This window comes from Myxocyprinus asiaticus, chromosome 26 (genome assembly GCF_019703515.2).
Source record: "Myxocyprinus asiaticus isolate MX2 ecotype Aquarium Trade chromosome 26, UBuf_Myxa_2, whole genome shotgun sequence".
In the NCBI taxonomy this organism is placed as follows: domain Eukaryota; kingdom Metazoa; phylum Chordata; class Actinopteri; order Cypriniformes; family Catostomidae; genus Myxocyprinus; species Myxocyprinus asiaticus.
In genome coordinates this window covers 6,416,535-6,430,986 of record NC_059369.1, presented here as the reverse complement: position 1 = coordinate 6,430,986, position 14,452 = coordinate 6,416,535, and the positions used below count along the sequence as shown (strand labels likewise).

The 14,452-nt window shown below is 42.5% G+C and overlaps 1 protein-coding gene and 1 pseudogene across 1 annotated transcript in view; one reads left to right on the top strand and one right to left on the bottom strand.

Moving 5' to 3' along the window:
* The window catches only part of LOC127417022 (spondin-1-like), a 313,995-nt gene that overhangs the window by 63,666 nt on the left and 235,877 nt on the right, over window positions 1-14,452 (bottom strand). Inside the window, exon 7 of the mRNA XM_051656706.1 lies at window positions 6,779-6,843. Within this exon, the coding sequence (XP_051512666.1) occupies window positions 6,779-6,843 (65 nt within the window). The remainder of the gene's footprint in view (window positions 1-6,778; window positions 6,844-14,452) is intronic.
* LOC127417030 (uncharacterized) lies at window positions 2,256-3,644 on the top strand (annotated as a pseudogene).

Sequence of the window (14,452 nt, the reverse complement as noted above, 5' to 3'; positions counted from 1 at the left end):
TGAAATTATTCATCAGTTTCAAGCTGAATGTGTGACTATGTCGGGTATGTTTGTCTCTGATATGGCACACTGTGCTATTTACCATATAGCTGCAGTTAAACCATACTGAGTACAAAATTCCATGTGACTCTCAGTAATTTTACACAATTACCAAACTCTCAGTAGTTTTACACAGTTAGCATTAACCTTCAGTAACTTTAAAAAGACTGAAGAACTTCATTAAGCCTTTAAAATTCAAGAATACTCTTTGTGCCTTGCATCACCTCTGACTCTGCCCAGCCCCCTCTTCATATTCAAATAGATTTGCATGAGAATACACCTAATGACATCTTAACTCAAGAAAATGAGAAAATTGCATTTAATTTCATATAGTAATCGCAAAAGCTCTGCAGCTTGAGCAGAAATTTGACCCATGTAAATATGTGCCTGCAGTCACTGGGTGTTTACAGAAGCATGTCCAAAGGCTTTCAGCCTGACCTGTGCATACAATGCACATGATCCTGCATCTGATACAGGGCCGAATCAAAAGGCATGTATTCTCAAAAGAGCAGCAAGATGACAAATATCTAATTCTAGAAAACCTCCAGAGACCAGTAATAAAATTATTTTAACTTATACTATTTTTAATATAATACAATTGTATTATAATCACATTATAATATGCATTATATTATAATGGCCAAGCATGGCCATGTATATTTGTAATGGCACTGCCAACCGAACAACCTTACAGGCCTTGAAGAATCCTTAGAGTTGGATTTCATTGGTCCACTCCCCAGTGCCAAAGGGGGATATCGTTATTGCTTAGTGATCATGGATAAATTCTCAAAGTGGGTGGAAGCAATTACCACCCGCAATAACACTGCAAACACTGTGGCATGGGTAGTGGCCAACCAAATCATCCTGCTTTGGGGTGCACCCTTCCAAATCGAGTCTGATCAGGTAACCCATTTCACTGGGCAAATTATGAAAAACATGTGTAAAATGCTAAACATCAGGCAGAAATTTCACAACCCTGACAGACCACAGAGATCATAGATGATCAAACATGTGAATATCACCCTTAAACAATGTTAAGCAGACAACACATCACCAAAAAGAGGTGAACTGATTCTTTGACCACAGAGCTGTGTTGAGAACAATAAAAAATAAATAAATAAAGCTATGGGCATCAGCTCATTTGAGCTAATGTAAGGAAGGGAATTGCTCACAACAGCAGACTCTGCAGGCTCAGCTGCAAGAACAGCTTAAGGTGCTACACACTTCAAACTGCACTAAAATATCAGCAGTAATTCAGATCTCACCAAAGATGCTCAGTATTATTTGATTTCTGAAACTAAATTTGCATTAGACATTGTAATGGTACATGTTTTTGTAAAGCAAAATGCATCTTCCCCCTGATGGCACAAGCCATACAGTATGAGACTAAAGCTGTCTGTAACAGTTTGGCTGTGACCATCAGAGGAAAATAAAGTACCACAAGTCTAAATGCAAATTAATTAAAGGTTCATCATGAACTGTTTTCTCTCTGTGGTTGTTCCCATTTCAGGTTGCAATCTCATGAGGGACAGATGCCAAAAGGTGTCCGGACCCACCTGCATCAAGCTGGGTCAACGGGTATTGCTCACACACACATTAGGATGCGGCAGATGGGTATGGAAATATATAAAGGGGCCATACACCTCTCAAATTCTTATTACACCCAAAGAAATAGTTACATGGCCTCCCGGAGTAGCACCGGAACAAAATTGCACACCACAAATCTGTTGTAAATTAGGTTCCACCCATCCCGGATACATAAAACATATCAACACACACACCACCACGGCCATCCCAGCACAATATCACTGCCTTGTATGAACTAAAAGAATATCCAAGGGCTAAAGAAGGTGGGCTGCGCACTTTATATGAAAAAAAAAAATGACGGCATAGACCCTAAAATCTGCTATTTTGTTAACAATTTGGAACCTGCCACATATAGGTGCACCCACACAGAAACACTAAACACCACACACATAAATTACACAGAATATAAATTCAATTTAACATTATACAAACCCTATGACAATAAAGCAAAAACCTTCATCTGGACTAGCCGAAAGGAAGGAATTTATTGTTTGGAAAATGTAAAGCTAGTGAGAACAATTTCACTAGCCCACAAAACTGTTCATGGACTGCCAATCACTGTTTTAATTTAACCACCTGTGGGTAAAGGGGACATTAATAAGACTTTGTTTCATGATGTAAATTTGGTGATGACTCATATAACTTACAGCATATCCAATATTCTATCTGCCTATACAAAACATTGTAATGATTATGATGACAAAACATACGCATGGCTACAGTCACGAATCGATGATTTAATGTCTGATTACAAAGACAGACTTGCTGTCAAAATACCATACACCCGTTCCAAACGAGATCTGCTTGGAAATATTGTAGGCCTCTTCGGTTCAGTCAATTCTATAGTCAACACCTTCAAAATAACTAAACAATCTCAATTTTCAACATGGATGGCAGACCAGGTGGCCACTGGTTTCCAACATATCACCAATAGCAATGAAAATATAATCAAAGCGGTTACATTCAAAGCGCAGGAGCTTCTGTTGGTCAGCCACGCATTGTTCAATCAGACCCATACCATCGAACATGACTTAGCCTGCAGATCATATGCACAAGATTTATTTACTGCTGCTAGACAAGAAATTTTAGACCTCCGTCTCCACAAGACACCTAGACATGTTCTAAATGATCTAATAGAAATCTTAGATTTGAACAGATGGCATGCTTCAGACAAAGTTATTAACCACCATTATGATGTATACTGGAAATTAATGCATTGGTTGTCTTGGGTTTTTTTCCACCTTTCCTTTAATCCATCCAGACCAAGTATTTCCAAATTCCACTACCACACGCTCTATTGGTGTAGTAGTGAATGATCAGATCATCAAATGGGACCACCTTACTGGGTACATGACCTTGAGGGGTACTGAGACCTTATTTACCAGTCGCACTTGCTGTCATGAAACTCATAACTATGTTGTTTGTACACAACCTTTTTCTCCTAATGACACTAAACTCATAAATGTTCAGTCGCTGCATGGTCATTCTGATACCATTCAGGTATCTCATACACAATGGTGTGTAGTCAGTGAAATGAATTCCTTCACCTACGGGGGATTGTCCTGCTCTGCCAATCACTCTTTTTGTTTAGAAGTAACAGAGGACTTTTCCATGGGGCAGATAAACATTCTGGGGAGAGTAGCACTGGACGCAGAGGCTTCGCCATGGTGGGATGACACCTGCTATGAGCAAAGCACCCAAGCTATGGTCGACACAATGTAACTGGCACAAAGAATCATTCAACAAACTGAGTACCACTTTGCTCAAGCACAGGTGGAGGCTAACCTAGCCCGAAAGACTGCAAAAATCCTGTCCAGCTCATCCACCTGCTCCGCACAATATGCCTACAACTGGTGGGACTGGATAATCCGTGGATGCGCGGTGGGCTGTGCTCTAATCTTCACTTTTACACTGGCCCAGTGCTGTTACTTCCGGTACCTCATCCGATCCATGAGAAGGTTGAAGTTGCTCTGGCTCTTAGCACATTACAACTGCACACACTTCAGCGATTGAGATAAAAAATAAAAATAAAAGACATAATGACCCCACAGGGACTCTTCTGGAATTGTCCCTGGAGGCCAAGCAGAGGAAACTGTAAGGCTGGCACCGGAATGTCTACAACCACAAGGTGCCATTTCCGGTAAGAGTCAAAGATCTCTGCGAGAATCAACGTCATAGAACTCTCACAAAAGCTGAAATCTTCACCTGAATATCATCCACAGTGTGATAAATTGCAAATCACCTGTGACAATGAACCACCTGCTCCCCCTTCTCTCTCACCCTTCTCCCCTTCAACAGCTCTGGACCAACACAAAGACATAAGATTTATATGTAAAAATATAACAAATACCATGAAAACAAATAATGCAACTGTATGTGTTTGATATCATTTAAGAGGTCTCTGTGCGACTGGTATAGTGATCTCTTTCCCATGTTGATAAAACTAATGGTAACAAAGTTATAAGGTCTTTGCCAAATACTGCATAATTCTGGAGGTCTATCCCCCTCCTTGACCTACAATTGAAATTATCTCCTATATGTTAACAAGGTTAAACCCCAGGAAGTCAAGAACCCATTCACCCCCAAATTCTCATTGTTCAAAGGATAATACCATTTGGTACACAATGTTTATTCTGTCTAGATATTTAAGGAAAGTTGGCAGGAAGCTCTGGGAATCTGTAAGCAGATCTCCCGCACAATTGATGTGTGTAGTTGTTTTCACCAGGAATCTGTAAGCAGATCTCCCATGCTGTACCGCTGCATGTAGTTTTGTCAGGTATGTTTCTTTGACTTGTCTTTTATTTTTAGTAATGCTTGTTTATTCATGTGAAATTGGCTTTGATTTGAATTTCTGCAACAATGTTTTATATCCTACGTGACAAATAAATAGATTTATTCTGAATTCCTCCAAAATCATTTATATCATTACTGGAGCTTTAATATAGGAGGAAGCCATTTAAAGACTCTCAGTTTGAATTTAAACCACTCAGGACAATTTGAATTTCATTAGACCAGGGTAGACCATACTGGAGCTTTAATATAGGAGAAACCACTCAGGACAACCAGGTAGGAGAAATCCATTTAAAGACTCTCAGTCACTGCTCACCGCCCATTTTAGCAAGTTGTATGTATGTGATTAAGCGGCAATATCGTCTGGTTATGAGACAAGCCAAACTAGACGATATTAGTTAACCCTACAACCGCTGTCTAAGAACGGAACTGGCTATCCATTTTCGGGAGGTTTACGTAATTTAATAACGGCCGGCGTAAGTCTCCAAAGATCGAAAAGACAATGAATAGAAGAGGATTTAGAGTAATCAATAACCTTAAGCTTTTAAGCTTAAGCTAGATTCAATGCTAGATTTGCATTTCCTGAAGGAAATAGCAGCGCTATTTTGGTTAAGTTTATGTTTTAGGCTTTAGTTTTGTGTATTTGAAATGCTATATCAGAGCTGCCTTGCTGTTGTCTTGACATTTAATGCACAACTTGTTTTTTTGTCTGCTAGCATGAGAATCGTCCTGGTTACTTTCGTAACCTCCGTTCCCTGATGGAGGGAACGAGACGTTGTGTCGATGTAGTGACACTAGGGGTCATTCTTGGGAGCCCCAAACACCCCTGCTTTTTGAAAAAAGCTTAAGCTTAAATATAAATGAGAGGTCAACTTAAAATTGGAGTCAGATTAATATACAACTGGAGTCAGATAAAGTGAATAACGGAATCAAATGTGTGAATTAACAATAATTGCTTTACTTCAGCACTCAGAAAAGACAGAACAATGCAGAGACCTTCAAGGGCAATTTATTGAAGTTCCACTCCGGAACGGATAGAACATTTTCTCTTTTTACACTGCCAGTGCACACGAACACTGAGGTAGTCCCCCATCACTGCCTGTGCTCACGGCCATGGAGGGCATTCCCCTGTCACTGCCAGTGCCCACGACCATGGAGGTTGTTCCCCCGTCACTGCCAGTGCTCACGGCCATGGAGGTCGTTCCCCCTGTCACTGCCAGTGCTCATGGTCCCAGAGGCCATTCCCCATCTCTGCTTGTGCTCATGACCATGGAGGTCGTTCCCCTGACACTGCCAGTGCACATGACCACTGAGGTAGTCCCCCGTCACTGCCTTTGCTCATGGCCACGGAGGCTATTCCCCTGTCACTGCCAGTGCCCACGGCCATGGAGGTCATTCCCCTGTCACTGCCAGTGCCCACAGCCACGGAGGTCGTTCCCCTGTCATTGCCAGTGCCCACGGCCATGGGGGTCGTTCCCCTGTCACTGCCAGTGCCTATGGCCACAGAGGTTGTTTTCCTGTTGTCTGATTTCACTCCCGTCCTGGAGCTGTCTGTCCTTGCTCCCATCCTGGAGCTGCCTATCCAGTTCCCTATGGCCTTCGACGAGCCTGATCAGTTCCCAGTGGCTGTCCAGTTCCCTGAGACTGTCGATAAGCCTGTCCAGTTCCCTGAGACTGTTGATAAGCCTGTCCAGTTCCCTGTGGCAATCACCAAGCCTGTTCAAGCCCCCATGTCCAGTCAAGTCATTCCTTCCAGTCAAGCCGCCATACCTACCCAAGCCATCACACCCAGCCAGGTCACCAAGACCAGCCAAGTCACCTGGCCAAGCCTCGTCAAGCCACCTAGTCAAGTCACCAAGCCCATGACTTTTTGCCATTTTGGTCTTGTTTTATTCTTGATTTGGCAGGATTGTGACTGTTTCCTCCACCCATCTCTCAGGTTGTCTATGTGCTTTTTGTTTAACTCCTTCCCTTGTGTTTCGCACAGGTGTTGCTCAGCAGCGCAATCAGCGTTGTCATGGCAGTGCTAATTAGCACTGCTTGTGATTATGGACATCACCTGTTTTCAATCCTTCCTTACCTTTATTTTCTCTCCTTTGTCTTGTCTTCCCTGTCAGATCATTTTGTTTTGTTCCCAGTCAAGTCTTGTTGTTCCTGTTTATCTAGTTTTCTCCCAATTGGTTTGTTTTAAGTTTTGTTATCTTTTTTACATTTTGTAAGTTGTTTTGTTTACTTTTTTCATTAAAAGTCCATATTTTCCATTCCTGCATCTTGGATCCTTCCTCAAAACCCGTGACAGAAGCACTGCAAAGAGGGAAGGACACACACACAGACACAAGGTGATTCTGCAACAGTTACTTACACACTGACAGGCTGCCAGGCTGGCCACTGCGCCTTCATCTTAATGACAGTCAACACCTCGTCACCCTATGTAAGAAAACACAGAACAGAGAGGAAATAAATGATCATGTAATTTTATGATATGCAATTTTGCTTAATTAATGCATAATGGGTCCCTCTGTTCCATAAAAGCAATCAACTTGTTCACACAGGAAGTCGGCATGCTGTTTCTGAAAGTTCCGGTACCCTAGGATTGGCGACAGTATCTCATTGACATGCAACATTTCCTACCAGATATTTTTGTATCGGTTTCAGCATGTTTACCTTCCCATGTGGCTCGACCAGCAGCACATTATGTCAGAAGCAATGTGGGAGACCCGGATTTGTATCCACGTTGAAACGAGTAGTATTGTGTTCACTTAATCAGCAACAAGCATGATTCGGAGGTTGCACTTTTCCCACTTGCACTTTTGAATTTTTCCTCCGCTACTGGTAAGTTTTAGGTTTAGGTTGGGGGTAGAGTCCATAAGATATGCAATCCTCTTTACTGTAATACATCCTGTACAGCTGAAAGGAACTCGCTTCACAACTAGCATTTGGGGACCTCTCCTGAACATAAATGGAGCTCACACGTGCCTACACACCCTACAACACTTCACGCTTTGGCCACTGAGGGCAGTTTTTTACATTTTGGTCAGCATTAGGGATGTTAACAATTAATCGAAAATCGATTAATTGTCGTTAATAATTTGATCAATTAAGCTTATGGATTGTTGATTAAGTATTTCAGAACAAATGCGTTCCGTAATTATGACAGCAGGCATTGATAAGGCTGTCTATACAGTCACCCGCTGCTAGAGGGTGCTTGCACGCTGTATGTCATGTCTTATCCGCTACACAGGAGAAGAGCCCTACAGACTCTCAGATCAGAGATGAAGCGGGCTAAATGTTAGCAATGATGGAGCACTTTTCAATAAATGAACATTAATGTTTTTTTGCACACACCATGAAAGTACAACATAACAACAAGCACTATTGATATCCTTGTTTCATCCCAACCTACAATTATGTCAGCGATCGCCCAGGAAAGCACGAAGGCACATTCACATCTCACCATCACCAGAGAAGCGGTAGCCTGTGTTATGTACTGTGTTTACACAGCATGTTGTGATTTGACTTAATTTCTAATAAAAAATAAGTCCAAAGGTCTGAAATGTTTTAATGAACATGAATATGTATACAAGTTATATATCTTAAGTATCTTAAGATACAAATTATAATTAACCGTATTTCAACAATCCACAAATCCATACTAAACATAGCCTAAATGTATTAAAATACACTGAACTAAGAATATTTTAAGAGGATAATGCCAATGCTTGCATTTCTTAAATGTATTCATTTAAATTATGATTAAACAGTAGGATACATGCATATATTATTTGGAGCCCTCCATGTGCATTTTGCGATATTAAAGTTAACGATTAATTGATTAACTGATTGTTAATTTCCATGACAATTGATAATGGAAATGTCTGAAAATTGACATCCCTAGTCCGCATATATAGATTTTTGCTAAAAAAAAATAAATAAAGTCGACCTACTCTTTTTGATTTCACTGTGTGATCAGGCTGAAGCAACAAGCCTCAAAAAGCCATGCAATACAGTGATTTTACCATGGGCAAGGGTTATTCTTAGGCACATTGTGAAATCACTGTAGCACACACATTCTATTGGCTTATCTATTGACACACTTTACAGAGAATAAAACTGGACAGAGAGAAGATGATGTCTGACCAATGAAAAACTTTAAAAAAAAAAAAAATATATATATTTTCTTGACAGGAAGCGATGCATGAAGCTTCCTTGGCCTTACTACTGATGGAGTGACGCGTCAGAATCTCATAAAAGCTGTATAAATAATTAAACAATGTTTCATGCGAAGGTCTTCATTGGTGATTGACACAATGGAAAAGAGGTTTTACAACTGTGGGTTAAAGATCATCATTCTTTATTATTCAGTGACATCATACTTTGTTTTCTCAGTCTGTCATGCAGTAATGCCCCAGCTTTGTTACACACCGGGTTACAGATTCTACCATCTCTTGTCCTTTCAGACCCAGAACACAATGCTAGATTTGCATTTCCTGAAGGAAATAGCAGCGCTATTTTGGTTAAGTTTATGTTTTAGGCTTTAGTTTTGTGTATTTGAAATGCTATATCAGAGCTGCCTTGCTGTTGTCTTGACATTTAATGCACAACTTGTTTTTTTGTCTGCTAGCATGAGAATCGTCCTGGTTACTTTCGTAACCTCCGTTCCCTGATGGAGAGAACGAGACGTTGTGTCGATGTAGTGACACTAGGGGTCACTCTTGGGAGCCCCAAACACCCCTGCTTTTTGAAAAAAGGCCAATGGGAATCGGCGAGTGGAATTTGCATGCCACTCCCCCGGACATACGGGTATAAAAGGAGCTGGTATGCAACCACTCATTCAGGTTTTGTGCTGAGGAGCCGAGACAAGGTCCCGGCCATTTCAGCGGGTAGTTCAGTGTTGTGGCAAGAGGGACACAACGTCTCGTTCCCTCCATCAGGGAACAGAGGATACGAAAGTAACCAGGACGTTCCCTATCTGCCACACACTAGGGGTCCCTATACATAACGCCACAACTAGCTGAACTGTGTTACGTGGACAGGTGGTGCGAGATGGGCAGATCGCTGTGTGCCTCGTAGCCAGCGCACCAGGCCGTCACATAACCTCCCCCAACAATCTTATGAGTATCGACTGGTCCTTTGGGAACAAGTCGACTGCCCAACAAATAAGGACAGGCTAGCCCAGCCGTGGCCTCTTTTCCTCTTTTTCTCCACAAAAAGAGTGGAATTTGTTCACCGACTGGGGGCCGTAAATGTCTGCGTCAAGGGGGGTGTCACTCCCAAGGGGAAGACACCGCGGAGACCACACCCCACCCAGAGAAAAAAAGGGGGGGGGGTATTTTGAGTGGAAATATATCACATGGTTTTACCGAGTCTTGTCGGAAGTATGTCATGAGGAGAAGTCCCATGGCAGCCCCACTGCATACATGTGCCTCGCAGAGGGGATGTCAGATGTACCAGTGGGTGGGGCCTCGCGGCTGGGTGGAGCCTGAGGCGCCATTCGAGGGGGCTCAAACCCCGTGGCCGTGCTGAGTCCAGAGACATCGAAGCACTTACCTGGCTCCTGACGCCCACCATAAGATTGGTCGAGGAGGGGGGAGGAGGAACATCATCCCCGTAGTCCATCGGAACCAACCCGGTGTGTATATGTTTGTGCCACAGCTGGGCACGCAGGGGCGGGGGGGTCCGCCGCTGGAGCGCCAAACCTGCCAAAATTTTGGGTACTGCAGCCTCTTGGGCATGCGGCGAAAGATGAATCAAAAGATTATCCTCCCGGCCCTCCACCGGGGCACGGAGTGGTCTGTTTACCAGCTCTTTAGAAGCGGGTCTCCTCGTCCCTGGGCCGCCTGTCTCAGGGGCGCTTCGAAGCCTTCCTAGGGTTCTTGGCGGCCGGCCGTGAGACGGGTGGCATCTGCTTCCTGCGGTGGTTTCCACGCCGGGGCCGGGCCACAGGGGCGGGCTGCGGCGGAGCTGGTGCTGTTGCTGCAAGAGGACGCCCTTGGCAACGAGCAGACAGGGTGCGGGGTCTTGAGCCACGCCGGGGCAGGATGTGTTGAATGGTCTCCGTCTGCCGCTTCACTGCCGAGAACTGCTGGGAAAAGTCCTCAATGGTGTCACATCAGAGACGACGTAAACCTACAGGCCCTGGATGGGAGCTTCGGGCGCCCACGCCAGGTGGTGGTGCTCTGCGGGCACAATTGTACCGCGAGCGCCTTATCCACCTGGGGGATCACTGAAAACCCCTTGGCCACCCCACCATTGAGGGTAGTGAGAGCGGGGGAGCTGAAAGATCAGGACCGGGTAGTAAAAGGTGCCCCCCACGATCTTGTCAGCTCCTCATGCACTTCCGGGAAGAAAGGAACCGGGGCGGGGCGCGGCCGTGAGTGGTGCTCTGGGCCCAAGAACCAATCATCGAGCCACGAGGGTTCAGGGGAGAGTGGAGGGTTCCACTCTAGCCCGATGCTCGCAGCTGCCCGGGAAAGCATGTCCGTAATCTCCGTGTCGGCCTGAGACTGGGCGACCACACCCGAAGGGGGAAGCCCAGCCGAAGCCTCCATGTCAGAGTGGACGAGCCCGCTCTCTGATGCTGCGCTCGATAGCTCATTGTCCTCCCGGGCCCCGAATAAAAGGTCGAACTCGCCCTGAGACGAGCCGGTGGCCTCATCCGAGAGCCCGACCGGGGCAAGCGAGCGTGCTGAGGAATGGGAGGTCTGTGGGAGGTTACATGGCGGAGATGGTCCCATTGGAGTCCCCAAATCACCCCCAGTGCTAACCGACGCGGCCTCATACCTGTAGGTAGAAGGACCAAGGCGGGGAGCCGCTGGGGTGGCTTGCTTTCTTACGAAGGCAAGCCGCAACCACAACGTTGCCATGGTCATGTTCTCGCAATGAGGACAAGACCCATCCACGATGGGTCTTGTCATGTTTTGAGTAATACCAAATAAGTAATACCAAATAAGATCTTTGGCAGAATGTCCAAGCTGGTCTTCTACAAAGGTAGATAAAACTTCAGTTTTGTTCTGTTCCTCACACAAATCTATTGTATGACTTCTTCAGAAGACTTGCAATACAGTGCATAAGTCTTTGGACTACCTTTGTAATACTTTTATGGTGCTTTTTTAGAACTTGAATGTTCCAGCACACATTTATTGTAATTGGATGGAAAGAAGTGACCAGTACGTTCTTCACAATTTATCTGTTACTAGTGATTACATGAGTGTAAATGATGACAAAATAAAAAATAATATACAAAAATTGTGAAATGTATGCATTTGGATATATACTGTATTTAGACATAATCAAAGACCATTACTTTTTCAAAGTTCAGTTATTTTATTTTTATATTTGTTTTGAAATGTCAGTTTTTGCAATGATACCACAATTTGTTTGCAGTCAAACCTGACCATGGTGTTACAAAGAGAAGACTTAAAATAAGTTATTTGTTATCTATCATTTAATTTGCAAACATCATTCAATAAACTCAGAGCTGTGAGAAAAAAATTGTTTTTTCACAGGAATACAAATGTTTATTTTATTTTTATACATTTATTTTTTGTCTGGAATGGTAAACTTTCCTCACAGTGGGTCAGACTTATAGTTTGGACCTCACTAGTAAAATTGGGTCATAAATCAGCCATATCATGTTTAGCTTTAAATCTCATAAATTTCATGAATTTAAATGCACATGTTTCTGTGAGGGTTAGGTGTAGGGTTATTGAAATTCAAAACATTGCTCTCAGTGTGCAAAGCTGTAAATGCTTTTGAACGTATGGGCAAGTGTGAGCTCCAGTTTCTGTTTGTAATACCCATGGATTTGCGCAAAACACTAGTAGTTTTAGTTCTAAATGACATAATACAGTCAACAGGAATGCATATTTTATAAAGTCTACACCTTAACCCAAACCCCAAGCCTAAACTAAACTAATTTCAGAGTAAAAATGCAATCCCCAAAACACACTCAGCGTTGTTTATATGAATGTGATAACTTCCTGGTTCCCAGAGGATCAGAACCTGTCTCAGAGGTTGCTAGAGAGAAATGTATTCACATCAGAAATTATGCAAAAAATGTGGGGAATGCTGCTTGTCAGTAATTCAGCTGAATGGGGCTGATTTCAGGGTAAATGTACTTTTAGAACAACATGTGGATTTACAGTGTGATTATGATGTAATTACTGACGTGCTGATATATGGAACAACAACACCATTGCGAGTGTGATATTGCTTTTATACAATGGTCCGACAAACAAGTGAAGAATACTGGATAAAGTTTTGGACAAAAATTGGCCAGATAGTTCATGCATTTCTTCTTTGCCAGCAAAAATTGTTCCAAAGCATCAAGCACAACTTCACTCTCTGCACTGATCTCAATATTCAGGTATTGTACTAGCAGTGTTTTGTTTGTAAACAAATCAGTGTTTTTGAACAGATCTTTTAAGGGAACAAATCACTTTCGTTCACCTCCATTGTTTCATTCTGTGTTTATTAACAAATCAGTTGAGTCAATTATTGAATAACTCATGAATCATACAAAATATGCTGATCTGATGCCACCTACTGGAGTAAATATGCAATCTCAAAATATTGTCACTGAATGTTTCAGTGAATTAAATCAAAATGAACAATGAATCAAAATCCCCACCACTATTTGGAAAAACACCAACACGAGAAAGCGGAGAAGCTCCATTGTTTCGGTGGTGAATTATTTTATTTTTTAATGAATCAGTTGAGCCAATAATTGCATGACTCACTCATAACATAAAAGACGCTCCTTTGTCCACCTACGGAAGTAAATATGAAATCTCAGAAATGGTCACTGAAAATATCAGTGAATGAAACCATAATGAACGATGAATCAAAATCACCACCACTATTTGGAAAGTTCTTGTTTATAAAACTTCAATATTATGAGAGCAATGAAATTACCTCCTTCTATAATAACTAGAGGAAACACAAACATTTTATAAATAATGGCATACCCTTTCCAGAAATTTGTCAACAGCAGATATGATCACTTTGTCCTTACCAACTGCTTTTCAGAGATTGGCATTTTAGGCTTCCCTAATTTTGCCTGAAGGGCTTGATTGGTTGGCTTTAAAGGCAACCCTCTAGCTAGAACTCTTTGTTCAAATCAAAACCAGAATTGCCTCTATAGTTGTGAGCAGACCGATGCACAACTACCTCTGTCTGCAATGTGAGGCCACGGCTTTTGAGTTGAGCCAGAAACAGAGCCAAAGCACCACACAACAGGCACTGGATATGTCAATACTAAACGCTTATTCCTATTTCAATACTAAATGAAAACAAGGACCTTGTTCTATCACTATTCCATGAACTCTTGTAGATTGTATGGCTTCCTTAAAGGCTACAAAGCGTTCTTGCCATCTCTTGAAGTTCCTCAGCAGGTCTTAAAGGTGCTTGGTAGCTGTAATCGCACTCTGGTGGTGTATACAATCAACCGAGTTCTTGCCTCTTCTGTGCTCTGTATTTGTTCATATTTTCTATGTATATTGCAGGTTATTTAGTTTGTATGTTTAAAGAAAGACATTAAGAAAGAAATTAGAACGTATAAAGAAAGAAATAAGCAAACAGTGAGTATGCTCTCATAGTGATGAACCCACTTTGACCCGAGAGTTTACTTTCTATTTCTCATTCCTTTTTTCCAGTCAGGACACAAACCAGAAATGGAGAGCAGTCTGAGCTCTGTGAACATCTAAGCTCATTTGAGAGCATTTGCAGCCCAGGCCTGAGTCATTTTAAAATCAATTTGATTTAATTTAGGGAACACATGATTCATCTCGTCGTGGGAGAGAAAGTGAGACTCATCATTATGTTCACTCATGCTGGAAGAAGAAATGGATTAGAAATCGTCTTTCAGGGACCGTCGGTGGACACATCCACAAAGGGATTCCAGCACGATTGCAGATGATGTGGAGGTACTCTGAATGAAAATGATATTAAATTTCCAGATGAAAATAGTAATATTTCCTGAGATATCACATGAACCAATGGAGCTCCCAAAGGACATTACATGAAAAGCATAGGCATT